The following is a 17,510-nucleotide window of genomic DNA, read 5'->3' as shown; positions in this document are numbered from 1 at the left end:
TCTGTACCTGACCAGTCTGAAATCTGGCAACCCTGGAACTTGCCACCCTTCCTGAAACAGGGCACTGTTGTATTATTTGATGAGCAGTTTGGTTAGAAAGCATAAGACTGCCTTTTTTCAGGAGGAATTGGATAGTTTTCACTTTGTAAAATGAAATGTTTAGGTGCTCTTTCTATAAAAGTGAGCTGTGAATCCAGTACATTAATATATTTATTCCCTTCATGTTGAGATATAAGGAGGTTCTGTTTAAAATGCAGGATTCAAGAAAAGGCCTCAAGTGAGGCAGTACTAGTATGCAACCTGGAAAAATTTTTAATTTCTAGTTGTTTTGCCAAACCACTTCCCTTTGAGTTGGCTGTGTACCCCATATTAAGCGTTTTCCCTGCATTTGTCAAAAAAAAAAACTTGTGTGACTCTAGCAAAACAAAATGAGAATGCCATGTGTTTACACAAATTCTTCCTGGATAAATATCAACAAAATATGGCGTCATACAGACTTAGGAGCTTAGCATCTACCACCTGTGTCCCACAGTGCAGACAAGTACCATTCCTCTAGAAGAATTTGTTTTTCTTAAGCATCCTTCCACCACCTCGTGTGTTAAAGGTCACTCGAGCGCAATGTATCATTCTTCGTTGGTATGTGCAACTTGTATCAAAAGGTTGAGAATTAAGCTCTAAAATGCACCTTGGAGGGTCTGTAACCCAAGGACTTCTGGGTGCTTAGAAGCCTCCAGCTTAATTTTGTTATTACTTGGTAGTTTTTGTCAGTTAAGGTGTGTTGATAGGATGGTGGAAAAGGCATAATTGAAGGCTGACTGAATTTCTGTAATTATATTTTTTGTTCAGGCAATCATTGGATGAAAAGATTTGTTTAAAACACTTTTAAATGTGTCTGAGTATAAAGTGTTTGAAAGTAAGAATTAGAGGGAGCTATATTACATCAATGAGGCACTTTCAACATTGGCATATTACTCCAATTCATACAGATAAATGTAAAAGAGCTTCATTTGCATTCAAAACATGTAAAGGACCTGAACTTACACGAATATATATTTTAACAACACCATGGTTAAGTGGAGTTAGGAAACCATGAACTTTGAAATATTAATATGAAATAGCTCAAAATGAGCCACGATAAACTTATATTGCTGATATTTACTGCTTGTTCATACATAAACTACTGAGCGGGTCACTGAAAAAAATATTTCTGTGGTGTCATGTAGTGCTTATGCATAATGGTCAAATTGCTGAAGGAGTTGTTGACGAATAGGATTTACTTTGTGTCATTTTTTGCTTGTGCATATGTAGACAAACTACTGAAGGGATCACTGGGAGAGAAGTGATCTATTTTGGTGCTGTTGAAGTGCTTGTGCATATATGGACAAATTACTGAATGGATCATTGGGGAATATGATTCTTTTTGGTGCCTTTGAAATGCTTGTGCATGCCTGTTTAAACTACTGAAGGGATTGCTGGGGGCAAGTTTGTGAACTGCAAAGTAGATATCAGAGACTCGGCAATTTTAACAATGGATGTACATATGGTACGAGTATTGGACTATAAATCGCAAAAACACTTCAACATACATCTCTCTGTACAGTTTCTAATTTATGTGCCATTGTACTTAATTTGCTTACTCTGAATTGCAGGCATTGTGCATTTAGTGTAAATGGCATCTATAAATCATGTCTTAGTTACGCTGAGTCACAAACATCACAAATACCCCTACCACATTTGCACAGTAACAATGAACACTGGCCTACATTTCTTTCCTTGCTCATGGTTTTTGTTCAGGCAGTCATTGGATGAAAGGTTTGTTTAAAAAGCTCTAAAATGCATATCTGAGCATCAAGAAACCTCATACTTTTTGAGGGTCTAGTGGCCCTCAGACTTCCAGCTTAATACTGTTACTTCCATTGCAGGTATTGTAGTTTAGTCTTGGTTAGTTAAGATGTCCTGAAGGGATGCAGGAAAAAAACAAAGTTGGAAAGAGACTAAATTTCTTCCCTTGATCATGTCTTTTTTTTTCAGGAAATCAGTGGATGAAAGAAATTAAAAAGAAAAGAAAAACTCTATAAATACACCTGAGAGCACTTAGAACACCCATGGCTTCTGGGGGCCTTGTGGCCCCCAGATTCCTGGTTTAATGTAGTTTTTTCCTCTACAGTTATCATAGTGCAGTCTTGCTTAGATCATGTTGAATGAATAACTGCAGGGAAAAAATTAATAGTAAGGCAGCTTAGGAGAAAGGTACCTTTAGTGTGAGTAGGCTAGAATGGGTTGGCAATGGCGGGCACCATGGACCCTGTTCGCCTAGGGCACAGGCTTACCTAAGGCTGGCCCTGGATGCAAAAGATTTATTAATGGTCTGTGGAAAACAACTTTCTATGAATACCTTGGTATTCTCTGATTGATATGTTTAACAGATCATGTTAGGAAGACTGTGAAATGGAAATGATGCACAAAAGTCATTCATGAGTTCATTCAAGACTAAGTTGCTGTGAGCTGAGCCATGTGTAGTACAACTACAAATTACGGACCTCTAAATTTCTCTAGGCTTATAATAAGACATAGGGAGTGCGGGGAAGACACACATAGCTGTTCTATTATGTTTCTGTCGATATTTGTTGTTACAGCGTGTGTTCTATTATGCTTCTATTGATATTTGTTGACTTTTGTGGTTAGTTTGATCATAACCCAGGCTGAGCCTGCAATTGATCATTGCTGTACCCCTGTAACCAAAATGTAAATAAATCTCATTTTTCTTTATTCAGTAAATTCCAGTTAAGCTCAGCAGGAGTGTGCAGACATGATTCTCATGTAAGCAGATCTAACTTTATTTAATGCAGGAACTGACAGCTCACTATTTTTATATAATCATTATTAAATCACAACTGAAACATTGATACAGTACAAATACATTAATATAAATGAAGACAAACTATAGTGACCTTTCTATGAGCTGTACATATTTCCTTTTTAACAGTTATTTTTCACTCCAACATTATGTAAAATGTTTAATTCCTTCCTTCCTTTCTTCCCGTAAACCTCATTCCTCCTCTTCCTATCATTATTCTGCATGTATTACTCCCAAAGGTTCCACTGACTTCTTAATTTGCTTTTCATTTTTTTCTAAGGATCTCGACTCCGGTTTATCTCCATTATAGTATTCAATTCTTCAGTTAGTTTGTTTAGATTTTGATTTCTGTTTTCCAGTTTTTTTTTTTTTTTTTTTTTTTTTTTACAGTCAGCAACTTTAAACTTAATATGGTTTTACTATGTCTAGGCAGTTCAGATCCTATAGCCCTGCTCAAAAGACTCGTTTCCTTATCAGTTTGCTCTCCCAACATTTTTTACAAAACACTGTAGGGAATTTTTAAAATCTGCCAACTTGTTACATTCCCAGAACTCATTCAAAGTTGTATCTCTTTCTCACCACAACTCCCACATTTGCTGTGTACCTGAGGAAAAATTCTCTGAAGTGTGATTGAGGAATACACTACTTATGCAAACACTTTTAAGCAAAAATCGTAAACTTTCTGGACTTTGTTACATACGTGGGAGCCATAAAGTTGTCTTTCATTTGTTCTTTTGTATGTTGCTTTTCCATTCTATCATCAGATTTTTTTTCTAACCACCACCTCGATTCTTACAGTTATCACACAACATTTTATATGCCCTTCTAAAACCCCATTTTTCTAACAGCTGCTTTTCATCTTGATTCAACTGAAAACCTTATCACAGATGATCCTTTCACTTAGCACTCCCCTATCCTTTACTCTTTCCCTATAGTCTTATCAGTCCCTGATATGGAAGGCAGTCTCTAACCTGCAGTCCAGACTTCTGCTTGGTCTTATCACACACTAACTTTCCCTCCCTACATATTTGCTCCCAGTACTTTGGTTCCTTTGTTAATTTTGCTGCAGTAAGTACCAGCTTCCTCTTGCCTATTTGCTGTACCCTTGCAGTTGTCATCCCTGTTGTTAAAATCTCCATTCAACTTCGCATAGTTCTCAGAATGTTTCCTGCTACTTTAGAAATATAATCTTTGTCTGTTGTTCCCTTTAAGGACCTGCATCAAAAATCCTACTATCTTATTTCTTGAACTCTCCCCATTTTATTATCACCCCCCTCCACTTTGATTTGTAACATTCTGCTTTTGTTACGTAGAATAAGCCTTAACTGTGGAGCTCCAAAATATCCCTTCAAATCAGGCAATATCAAACCACCTTGTTTTATGGGAAGAATCAACTTATCCCATTAAATTCTTGCCCTCAGCCTCTCCCAGGTAAACTCTTCCAACTCTTTATTAATTACTGTTCATCTGGTTAATAATTTTATATGCACATCAAACACATTTTAAGGGACTAAAACATTTTTACTATGTGTATATTACTATCCATGTCTGTAATCAAGAATTTCCAGTTTCCGAGTTTTTGTATTATCTTTTGTTTAGTCTCTTTCCACGTGTCCTTAGCTGCCATAAAATCTTTTTTTTTTTTTTTTTTTTATTCATACACTTGGTTACTTAATTTTATTGTGCCCTCATAAATATGGGTGTTGCTGAACCGATTTGTGTGTGGCAATGTAGTTTACTGCCATAGCTTTTTTTTTTTTTTTTTTTTCATCATGATTAATGTTTATATCCCGAAAAGACCTGAAACACTTTAAAAATATTCCACAACACAAAAAAGTCCTTTTCGGGATTTATAAAGTACAAAATGTCATCTTCAAGTAAAGCTAACTTTTCTCGAGTACCATACTAGTTATATCCTTGAATTTGTAAGTCCCTTATTTTCTGTGCTAATGTTCAAAATATAAAGCAAAAAATAAAAAAGGGAGCAGAACACCTCTGCCTGGTTCCTCTAGTCAAACACAGCTTTTTGGAGAGGAACCCTGTACCACCTTACCCCCCAGCTGACTCTATTGATTGCTGGTGGGTCTTTATGCAGAGAAAGTAATCGTGTTGTCATCTTATATTCTGCTTCCCTCAAGATCGTTGTTTTTTTTCTTGCTATCAAATGTTTGCCACCCCTTCAAAAACACATTGATCCGCATCTATTAATTTTGACATCAGTTTTTGTCATTCTCTGACATAACATTATAACAATGGTTTAAAATTTAAATTGGTCTATATAAAGCAGGGTCTGTAGGTTCTTAGACCTTTCTGGGTAATATAGCCACCACAGCTTTCTTTCAAGATGTTGGTGCTTCCCCAGCTTTTAAAATGCTGTTATTGCCTCCCTCCCAGCTTCCAAACTTCCCCAGATATACCATCTGGTCTTGAAGCTTCGTAGTTGATTGATTTTACATCACCATTTTATTTCATCTCTTCCTGTCTTGGGTATTAATTGTTAAGCCTCATCTTCTTCTAGCCTTGGCATAATTAACGGCTTCCATGAATATTTCCGTTTGTGCTTTTTTCTTCGTTTCCACATTCCTCTCCTTTATACAGTTTTCTGTAACATTTCCGAAATTCCTCTAATATGTGTATAGGATCTCTAGTTATTTTTCTTATCGTACGCTCCCTATGTCTGCAAAAACCTTTTCAGCTTTCTGTTACTTAAGTTGTTGTGTTAAAAGTTTTTGTACTCTGGAGTTATCAAAAATAGTTACTAAACTACAAAGAGGGTGGTAAGTTGTCCTAGTGACATCCAGATAAATTCAGATGCTGATATCAAATTAGATTATATTGAAAAAGAACTATGCAAACTGGATCCAAGCAAAGCACATGGAGGTAACAGAATTGTTAATAATGACCTGAGATCATTTCAACAAGAACTTACAGTACCATTATATGTATTATTTACTAGGCCATATAAATATGGGGAGATTCCTAAAGATTAGAGACGTGCATTTTTTAAGCCAGAGTCATACAGACCCTTAAGTATACTTTCATGTTGTAGAACAATAATGGAGAAGGTAATATTGGTTAAGTTATTGTCAAAATTTGGACTTGAAACCATATAATCAGCATACATATGTTGAAAATGGCTTTATTACTACCTGTAACATGATGTTCTATAACAATATACTAACTATGAATGAAAAATTGTACTCTAATGTATTTATATAGATTTTATTTATTTATTTTACATGTGTTAACTGGGTAGAGTCCAGCTGGGCAAGTAGCCCGTTTTCAGCAGAGACCCAGGGAGATAAGCTCCATAACAATAGTACAAAAAGATTACAAACATTTTTAAAATATTTACAAACAATATACAAAACGTTTGACAGTTGCCAACAATCACAGTTTACAAAAAGGTGAATGTAAAACAGAAAACATTACATTTCTTAAGCCTTACTACAGACAGTAATATGAAACTCATTAGATATATAGCTAAAAACCATTGTGGTATTTTCATTTGGTAGAAGTAAGACAAGAAGATAGAATAGAAAACATTTGATCGAAGGCATGATAAGCTAGCCAGGAGTATTATAGGAGCATAGCCATTGTTGAATAAGGTATTCCTTTAGGAGTTTTTTGAAGCTATAACGATCTGTGTTTTTTAAGATATTCTGGCATAATAGGTTCTAGTGTTTGGCTACTTTGATGGAGAAGAGAGAGTCACCAAAGTAATTATGGGACTTTATAACCATGAGTATAAGTTTACTGGATAATCTAAGGGTCCGGGGGTTGGTATTTAGTTGCACTAGGTTGGAGAGTGCAGGGCAATTTTCAGGTTTGTGGATAATACAGTGGGCAGTGATGAGCTGATTGAGCAATAACAGATTGGGAAATTCAAGCCAGTGTAATTTTTGTAGAGCAAGGCAATGATGGGTCCTGTTGGGTATATTAGCAGCAAAATGTGCTATTTTGTTTTAGCAAGAATCAAGTAGAAGTAAATCAGACTTGTGCAGGTTAGTGAAAAGTTGAGAACAGTAGAGAAGAGTAGATAGGAGATGGGATCTGGCTGTGGCTAGTCTGGCATTTTGAGTAAGGTAAGGCTTGGCCCTATATAGAGCACCAAGTTTGATGTGAACTGACTTTATTGTGAGTGATGTGTTTATTGAATGTTAGGTTGTTTATCGTGACACCAAGTAGTTTTGTTTGGTTAACTGGTTCTATTATAGGGCCATTAGTGGAGTAGATGGAGAGAGGAGGTGGTTTTGCTTGGATTTCTTGTTAGAGAAGATCATTAATTTTGTTTTGTTTGGGTTTAGGATGAGCTGAAGTTCATTTAGATAATTTTCAATATCTAGACATGACTTTTGCAGTTTATCTTGGAGTTCTTATGGTGTGGGAGTAGAGCAAATAAGAATAGCATCGTCAGCATATTGAATAATAGAAGCAGATTTAGTGACAGTGTTTAGACTGTTTGTGAATATAATAAAAAGGATAGGGCCAAGGATGGAACCCTGAGGAACCCCACAGACTGGGAGGAATGTGGAGAGTTTATCCCATTTAGTTGCCTTTTGTCAATTTAGTAAGGTAAAGCTAAAGAACCAGTTGAGAGCTATAGAGTTGAGGTTGAAGGAGGCTAGAGTGTTGAGTATTAGTGCGATACCGTATCAAAAGCTTTGGACATATCAAGGAATATAGTAGAGACTAGTTGTCTGTTGTTTTTGAGGAGGTTGATGTAGTTAGTGAAACCTGTGGAGGTACTGTGTTTTGGACTGAAGCCATGATGTGAACTAGATAAGGGGTTATTTGTAGTGAGGTGGTCTAGGAGCTGCTTATGGATACAGTTCTCTAAGATTTTGGCTAGGGGTGAGAGAATGGCAATAGGCCGAAAATTACAGAGATCTTTAGATGGGGCTCCCTTGTGGAGGGGGATGATGGAGAATATTTTCCATAGTATGGGGACATATTGTTCTGTGATGGAACGATTGATTAGGATAGATATGGAATAGGTGCTAGAGCTTGCAGCCGTTTTTAAGAAGTCATTAGGGAGCTGATCAGCTGCTAGACAGGTAGGTTTTAGTTTTGATAGGAGTTTTTTTATATAAGGGGTTTGTATGGGTTTAAAAGAGAAGTAGTTGGGTTTAGAATTAGTAGAGGTAGGCACTGTAAAGGGTTGGTTAGATTTGTTATTGTTTAAAAGTGAGGTGATAGTTGTGATGAAATGAGAGTTAAATTGGGATGCTATACATTTAGTGCTATTTGATTGTAGATGGTGCAGGGGTAGAGGTTTTGCCAGGGTGGAGGCGGTAGTTAAGGTTTTGCCAAAATATTTTTGGGTTATTTGTGTTTTTGCTGACAAGCTAGAAAATAAGATTTTTTTGTCAGATAATAATTGCTTCTTAGGTTTCTTAGTTGTTTGTAAGAGGTGTGGTTTTCTGAGGTTTGATACATTTTCCAGGCTCCATCCCTTTGTTTAAGAAGAGATTTAACTTCTTTGGTTATCCAAGGTAGGTTTTTGGCTTTGGAGCAAATTTTTCTTGTTGGAGCGAGGTTAAGGATGTTACGAAAGGTATCATTAAAATATTATAAAGCTTGGTGTAGGTGGAATTTTTTTAGAGGTAACCTGTTTCAGTTTTGAAGTAGGGAATTTAAGATGGTAGGGAAAACATTTCTTTTGTTGCGTATCTGTTTGAAAATGACATTACAGGGAGAGTGAATGCATTTCCTTAGAAGAAAGGTAGGGGAGTGATCACTGAGGGAATCAGAGAGGCACCCAGCCTGGTGGGCAAAGTTGGGCTTATTGGTTAGTATCCAGTCTAGAATAGATTATTTCTTGATGTGTTTATCAACTCTAGTGGGGAAGTTTATAGTTTGGGTGAAATTGAATAAATTGATAAAATTGGAGGGGTTGTCAGACGAGCAGGATAGCCAGTCCAAGTTGAAATCATATAGCATTATAGTTTCTGGTTGAAAGTAGAGGATGCCCAAGATAGAAGACTTTCAATGGTAGGTAGATTATTTCCTGGTGGTAGGTAGGAGGCAATTATGATGGTTTTACGTTGATTTACTTCAAATCAGATAGTTAGAATTTCTGCTTCTGATAGATCTGGGGGGAGTACAGATTAATGTTTCAGTTTTGAGGAAATTTTTATACATGATGGCAATGCCTCCACCACACTTGTTCAGCCTATCTTGTCTAATAACATTATAACCACTAGTAAGTATTTCCTCATCTATATCAGGAGTGGAGGTACTGTGTTTTGGACTGAAGCCATGATGTGAACTAGATAAGGGGTTATTTGTAGTGAGGTGGTCACTACAATAGTTACTATATCAGGAGTGTAGGTAGTTAGGGCTGCATGAAATTCAGTAGTTTTTTTGTGATACCTCTGAGGTTAAAATTAGTTATGAGTAAGTCTGATTTAGAATTTTTTAGAGGAAGAAGGTGGAGGGCAGTATTATCAGGTGGGGTGGGAGTAGCTCAGCATTTGACAGGGTCATACACAAAACACTGATCAGTAAATTAGAACAACTAGATAATTGTATACTCTTAATAGGATGGATAGCTGCATGGCTTAGAAATAGGACATGGCAAGTATCATACAGCAATTGAACAGGAGAAATTCTTGGTTAGAGACAGGTTGTCCCATAGGGCTCTGTGCTATGCCCATATTTGTTTAAATTGTATCTTTCAGATCTGTCTTTTTTTCATCTGAGGTGTTCTACAGTCTGTATGCAGGCGACTTGAAATTGGTAAACTGATTACGTGTTACAGATACAGCATGTCTGCGAAAGAACTTTACTAAAATGACCATTTGGGCACAGGAGGATAATACACATTGATAAATACATCAAAAACTAAGCACATGATATTTGGGAGACATAAACTGAAAGGTAAATATTTAATACAGCACACAGTGATTGAAACTGTATAGATTAATTTAAGGATCTGTGTATATGGATCTAGCTTTGAGTTTTTCTAATTATATCAACCAGTTGGTTAATGATAGTTGCAGAACTATGGATTGTATCAAAAGATGTATGAAGTCTAGGAACTCAGAAACAAAGTCATTGTTTGTTGCACTAGATCCAAACTTGAATATGGAAAAACAATATTGAAACCTTATAAGAAAACAAGCATGACTAAACTGGAAGGAGTACAGTGGAAATATACCAAGGGCATCCATGGATGTGAAAATTTAAGTTATTCTGAAAGCTGAAAATATCTGAACTTGTACAGCATCTCATATAGATATTTGAGGAGGCCATATATTATGAAAGCTGAAAATATCTGAACTTGTACAGCATCTCATATAGGTATTTGAGGAGGCCATATTCAGGTATATAGGGCATTTAGAGGCAACTATTTCTGGGAATGTTTGGGGTTATCAAAAAGTAGTAGAGAATCATCAGACCATTAGAAGATTCTATAGGAATGAGAAGTGTACTGATTGGTTCTCTGAGAGAACAACTGATGCATGGACTAGACTACCAAATTACGTTAAAGCAAGCACTAGTTTAGATATTTTTAAGAGCAGCCTGGACACTTATTACAGGAACAGATGTTTTGGTATATTGGCAGGCTAGAAGGGCAATAATACTCGTGCTTAAAATATTTGTATGTATGTAACCACAGCCTTTCTAAACTCATACATATTATAAAAATTTTCTCTTACTTTCCCTGTAGCACTCTGTAAGTTGCTCATCTTCCTGTTCTGTAAGATTTCCTTTATTCTGCAGTATTTTAGCCTTTGTCACCCCTCTAAATAATTCATATCTTTCCCTCTTCTTTCAACCTTTTTTAAATTAATTTTCATTTTATCCCACTTAATATTTGTCCCTTCTGAAGAAATTTCTGGATTCACAATTAATCTTAAATAATTTTAACTACAAATTTATTGAATTCCTCTCTTTTCACTAGGTAGGTAGGAAAGCTTCAGTGTGTCATACTTCATTAACATGCATCTTTACATTAATTTTTAATGGTGAATTATCTGAAATAGTTGGATGTTGTCAAACATTTAATTAAATGCACATGCTCTTGTAAAATCTAACTTCTATCCCACCTAGCCCAGTTATTTTTTTATTTATTTATTTTCTTATTTATCATTTGTTGACCGGGAAAGTCTGACTAGGTTCCACAGAGCCTGTTTTCAGCGGAGGCCCGGGGAGAAATGCTCCAGATGCATGTCTTTGGACAGTTATTCTACCTTAGTGAATAATATGTAAATTCTGCCCGAATTCCCACTACTAAAGTCAAATCATACATGCCAAATATTTTTCAAGCAAGTATCCTCTCTTGTTATATTTTCCCTTCCAGGTCCTCTGATACATCCTCAGTATTGCAAACCAAGTTCCAAAATCCACCCATAAAAATATTATCTGCTGAAAGATGATCATATCTCTAAAAATATCATAAGCTCCATAACAGTTTTAGGTAGATTATAAACATATGGCAGTGTAATCATTCTGTCCTGCCAGTAGCACCTTACTGCCACAAATAAGCCATAATTGTTTTTTTTTCCTTCTGTCATTTCTGGATTACCTCTAGCAAATCAGTATTAAACTCCCCTTTTCCCTGATATCATGCTGAATATCTATCCAGAAATTATTTATCAAATTCATGTGCTCACTTCTATCCAAATGTGCCACTTGCAGCATTGCTGTTTGCACCCTATATATTTTGATATTATTCAATGCTTTCTGGTTTTTATCTGCACCTGTAAGGTAATTTACATTTCATGCTAATATGGAGAAAGTATACATTACAATTGAAAGCTGTTATTATATGTGACAGTTGTTTTGAATGTATATTTCCAGCTTTTAGCTTATATGTACTCAGTAATGTGCAGAAGGATGCAATCTTCATTTGAACCTGTCACATTTTGCAGAACTTTTTACTTCAGAGAAAACACTCAACAAGAAACTAATCTCTTCTCATCTATATTCCCTTCCAGATGTGAGACAGTTTGCGTGATTTCATTAAACATTTTTGCATGATGTTGGTAAACATTAACTTTTATCCCTAAGAAAAAATGCACTGTCAGTCTTTAAACGAATAATCTGAACTCTACAGAAACCATGTAGCTAAAAGCTGAAAATATACATTCAAAATCCTTAGCTTACATCCTGTAGGCCTCCCTACAATAGGTTTAAGATGCTACACACTAAAGATTCTAGCTTTGCTGGGGCTTTCTTGCAGCTTTTACAGAACACTTTCGCTTATTAGAACATGGGAGATTTTAATTTTGCATGTAATGTGATCAGTGCACTTCCCCTACATTAGCAGCCCATGATTGTATTATATTAACTTTAACTTGCTGCTTCTCTCCAGCCTTTCTCCCCTTGCCACAGTCAAAAGCCTGGATACAAGTAAGAAAAAATACTTTATCACTGGTAAGACTCCCCCCCACTTCACATTTAAAATATCCCTGTCTGCACCGTGTGCAAAGTGCTTTACAATATATGTAGTTTCTACTATGAGGAGACTTGAGATATTAGATTATTAGATGTTGGCAACCTGTGACATTAAAATTTATTCATAGCTATTCCTCACATTGAAGGTCTTGGCTGATTTGCTGAGGTTGTGTCTAACCATGGCCTCCTGTCTGACACTGATGTGACCTTGGTTACTGAATTTGTGGATATTCTGTTGGGCAACAATTTTATCCTCTTTAAAAGGGAGTACTACAAACGGCTTCTAGGTGTTGCCATGGGGGCTGCCTTTGCCCCCATTTTCTCCATAGCTGTTCTGTGGTGGGAAACTGAAGCAGTTTTCAACTTCCATTATTTGACTACTATGTTGGGAATTTTTGTCACATGGATGATATCTTTATTACTTGGTCAGGCAACAACTTATTGAGTTTATTAACCAACTGAACACACAATTTTTGAATTTCAACTATAAAGTCAGTGCCGATTGTATTAATTTTCTTGATATCATAATCAAGAAACATGCAGGTAGAGTATTTCACACTTCTGTCTATAGGAAGCTTACATTTTGTAATACTTTTCTATAATTTGCTAGTTGCCACTCCTTACACCAGAAGAAAGGGGTGGTGAAGAGTCAGTTCATCAGAATTTCTTTCTTGACCTTTGATCAATGTTGCATTGAGAAGTTATACAGTTTAAGGTCTTTGTTCTTAGACGGGGGATATCCATTTCAGCTTATTGATGAATTTTATGTTGTGATCCTAAATAATAGGAACATTAAATATGAGCCTGTTAAAAAGGGTTTACAGACTTGTCTGGGTGCCGATTTAGAGACTGCTCGGGAACCTGGTTATTCCACCAGTATGATTCTACATTATTCTCTTTATGCTCAAGATATCCGTAACATCCTAAATAAAAACTGGTCCATCTTACAGTGTGACAAGGATCTCAGTGTTGTTTAATCACCCCCCACTTTTACCTTTAAAAACAGAATTTGCATTAAGAACATTCTTGAGAAAACTGTAAAAGCATTGGTTAAACTACTCTTACTTGATATCCAGATGTGAGCATTGTCCCCAATGTTCTTTTATTGACATGGATTTGGGGGATGAGCTATTTGGCAAAGTACAAAAATGGATATGTTGGGGTACATTTAACCGCTTTTCCAATAAAGTGGCATATTTGGGAAGGTGCTGTTTTGTTCAGAGTTTTATATCGGAAAAACAATTAATGCTCTGAACAAGTGCATTTATCAGCACCTTTACAGCATTTCCAGGAGAGCCAATAAAATGGCATGTTCAATCATGTATGGGTCTTACTAAATTTAAGTTTACTGTGCTTGACCAAATATCCGCAGCACCTTACACTGGAGATTGACAAAATCATCTGCTACATCGGGAAATGCTTTAGCAACTCCAAATGGACACTATTATCATTCCTGGTTTAAATGATGCCCTCTCCATCTCCAGTGATTTAAACTTTAGAGCTGCTAGATTATAATATTTGGTATTTCTTTTTCAAAATATTTAAAATAGTTTTAAATGTACGGTGGTGAATGTACTTCCTTGGTTGCTCACTGCTAATCACTGGCTTGTTTTTCTTGTTATAGCATTGGTTGTTTTTTTTTTTCTTCTTTTAAGCAATTCCATTGGCTTAAATCTCTGAAATATGTGTTTACCATTAGTAGATGTTACAACTCTTCCTACTTGTAATTGCCAATCACTGTTTTGCTTTTATTCTTATGGCATTGGCCGATTTTTCAGTTTAAGTAATTTTTATTGGTTTAATTTTTGGGGGTGTGGTACCTTTTTCATGGTTATTATTGTTTTCAAGTGATACTGTCTTTGTTTATGGTTCTGATGATGATTCGCTGATAAAAGCACTTAACCATGGTTTTAACAATAAAGTATGCCTGGGTTTAGTGCTACCTGGTCATTTTTCTTTATTATTAGATTTCTACTTTCCAGCGCCACAAGTTTTGCTCATTTTTTATTAGTTTCTATCATGATTCTTTTATAGAAATATTAATAAAGCAGAAAGTATTTTGCTTACAGTTGCTTATTCAGTGTCATCCTAAACATTAGTGGCATAAAGTGGGTATATACTTTTGCAGTTCACCCACCACTTTAGCGCAGTCTTTCTCAGCCACTTCTTGCAAATCCACATTTCACCTGTCTAATCATGTACCTAGTGGGGATTGGTGCTTTATAGTCTTCCATTTATTCTCTAATTTCACAATGCAGGTGGTCGTGTGCATCTCCCAACACCAGTCTGTGGTTCATATTTAAAGTACTCTTGATTCATCTTGTCTGGTCCTGTGCTGTTTTCTTTCACTCAAACATTGTACTTTTGGAACAATGGGTTTCACTCACAAAGTCTTTTTAGGGGCTGCGTTATGTCCCCTTCTGCATGGTGGCTCACGCTTTGTTGGCTAATCTTTTTTTTTTTTTTCTGTCTGTTTTGCATCCAAAATATCATTGATCCTCCAGAAAAAAAAATCTTAGGTCAACTGGATATGGTTGGTTGCATCTCAAACCTGCCTTTCAACATAATCATATTCTACAAATGTTAATCTCTAATTTTTAATGATTTTCTTTTCGGTCTTAATTTTGTCAAAAGCAACTCTTTCTGCTAGTATGATTGCATCTTTACTTTTATAGATCCTGTCTGCTTTCTTATGGCCAGCTTTGGAGCATACACACACCGTGCCTTTTCAGTTCATAAATCCTGCTGTGGAACACCAGTCAAGTCACTTGTTTGTATACTCATAAAATTAATACAGTTTCTCTGGCATGGCAGAAAATTTCAGGCTTTTGCTGTGTGGTTTACATTCTATCTCTATCTCCACTATTTTTAAACAGTTTTAAAAGTTGTATGCTTAGTCAGCCTTTTATTCATTTCCTCCTCTGATAAATCTGCAGCAGTTTTTCCAGCGTTTTGACATTTGACTATTTATTTAACATTTATTTACCAGATAAGTCCGATTGGACACGGGTCCTTTTTCAGTGGAGGCCTGGGGAGAAAAGCTCCAATTATAAGTAGTAAGAATTACATAATACAGTAAGCACATATAAGTTTATACAATTAAAGTAATAAAGAAAAGCACATTTTTATACAGGTAATAATAGTTGTAGTTTACAATAGAGGAAGCAGATTATTAAAAATAAGAATGTATACAGGGTGAGATACATATGAAAAATAGTTTAGTAGCTAGAATACATAAAAAAATACTTGGAGACATTCATAATGCATATGTACAAAGCTAAATGCTGGAAACAATATTGTCTAGAGGTGGGTAAGTTTGACTCGTACGTGATTCTGCACGGTTCAGAGAGATGAGAGTAGGAATTATTTTAATGTATGAATGTTTGTGTGTAGGTGCAATAGTTGACAATAACTGAGTAGACTTTGGTTAATGAAGCTGAATAGTTGTATTTGGTTAGTAGTGCTAAGAGTAGGGTTATACATATTACTTCAGTGCTTCACCTACCTTAAGTACCTCTGAATTAATTTGATTTATTTTTCTTCTAAATTACTAAAAGCCATCTACTGTACCAAACCCAAAATCTTGAACTGCTTTTTGTTGAACAGCTGCAAGGTTCTTCCTAGCTAACATTTTTTCTTCTCCTTTTGTAGTTGATTTTCTGATACTTTTTTTTTTTCAAATTTCATCTTTGCTGGCATCCAGGCGGTGTATTTTTAAGCAAAAGCTTAATTTTATCCAACTGTATTAGGGTTTTCCACAGATGGGTCTTGTCATTTTAAAGGGGCCAGAACAGGGTGGTCTGCCACAAACTGCAGCCTATTGATTAAAAAAAAAAATCAATGTGGAGAACTGCTGATTATGATGAAAATTTAGAGTTACATTAGTTATCTATATCAGTAATGTTTATCTGGAGTACAGGGGAATATTATTTACTGTGGAGTTCATGACAATCTGGCACATTAAGCCTTTCAGCCTTTAAAATTTAATGTTTGTACATTTTTTCTGTCTTTCTTTAGGGCCTCCCAAAAGGGTATGATGACTGTCCTTTCTACTTCTGGTTCAACACAGGTTTCATAGACGGTAACAGGTAAGGAAACACAGACACACACCAAACTGTTAAGTGTTTCTGTAGAATTAATAAGCAGTCGATTAAAGTAGTTTTAATACAGGATCTGAGAATCACAGCTAGATATGGATTGTCACATGATATGACTGACAGTGCACTGTGAAGAGAAATGTATTCCTACAGTGTTTCATTGCTACTTTTAAATATGGTCAAGTAATAGTGGAAGAAACTTCACTAGAAAACCCAGGAAAGTCATAAGACCTGGCAGTACCATACCTTGGGTGGGGTGAGAGGGGCAACTACCTTGGGTGTAGAATGTTTGTGGGGGGGGGGGCACAATCAGCCAATTCTGATGTATTTTTAATGCAATACCAGCTTTTAAAAGCTGTCAAACCTGAGAGCTCTAGCAGTCTGTGTGTGGTCTAAACAGTAGCAACTGCTTGTTACATTGTAGTAAGCAGTTTTAAAATAAACTTTTCTATTTTTGTACTAAATCCTGAATGCTGTTGCACTCTGTGCAGGGAGAGTATAATTGTAGCAAATGTCTGCTATAGTTGTAGCAAGCAGTTTGCTGCAGTTTAAAAAAAAATAATTTTTTTAAACTGAAACATGAGTGCAGTAGCGCTCCATGCAAGCAGGGTATAAACTTTAACAACTGCTTCATACATTTGTAGCAGATAGTTTGCTGCAGTTTAAAAGAAGAAATTATTTTTTTAATTAAATATATGGGGGGGGGGTTGGGGCAGGGCAAAGAAATGAGACCTGAATGGCTGAGACAAGTGGAAGTTGGGTGGTGGTGTACATCTTGCCACCTGGTTGGTGTGCCAGTAGAAAGAACATCCGTTTTTCAGTATAAGAAGTGAGAGGGGGGTGTAGATGTAAATGTAATACACTGATCACTTAAATGTTGTGAGTGGCTTATGACAGTGAAATGCTTTTTTGCTCTTCACTCGAAGAGTTGAGGTTGTAGGGCACTTGTTCATAGAACCAACCCAGCCCATTGGTTGAATCAACCACGCTTCTGAGACCTGGGTTGCCTGGAAAAAATGGAATTTAGCATGCAAGACCAAACAGCTAATCTGTTCAATGTCTTTCTTTTTGCAGACAGATCTGCTGTCAACTTGTTTACTATATTGTTTATTTTTGTATACCTAGAACTTGAGTATATTTCTAAACTTGGT

General features: G+C 36.1%; 1 protein-coding gene across 1 annotated transcript in view; it reads left to right on the top strand.

Moving 5' to 3' along the window:
* The window catches only part of LOC122802423 (phosphatidylinositol 3,4,5-trisphosphate 3-phosphatase TPTE2-like), a 1,666,738-nt gene that overhangs the window by 1,627,086 nt on the left and 22,142 nt on the right, over positions 1-17,510 (top strand). The window contains exon 17 of the mRNA XM_044072043.1: positions 16,280-16,350. Within this exon, the coding sequence (XP_043927978.1) occupies positions 16,280-16,350 (71 nt within the window). The remainder of the gene's footprint in view (positions 1-16,279; positions 16,351-17,510) is intronic.

The sequence above is a fragment of the Protopterus annectens genome, chromosome 5.part0 (assembly GCF_019279795.1).
Source record: "Protopterus annectens isolate FY-2018-M chromosome 5.part0, PAN1.0, whole genome shotgun sequence".
NCBI lineage: Eukaryota > Metazoa > Chordata > Ceratodontiformes > Protopteridae > Protopterus > Protopterus annectens.
The sequence above is the reverse complement of the archived record's forward strand: the minus strand, read 5'-3'. Positions and strand labels throughout refer to the sequence as shown.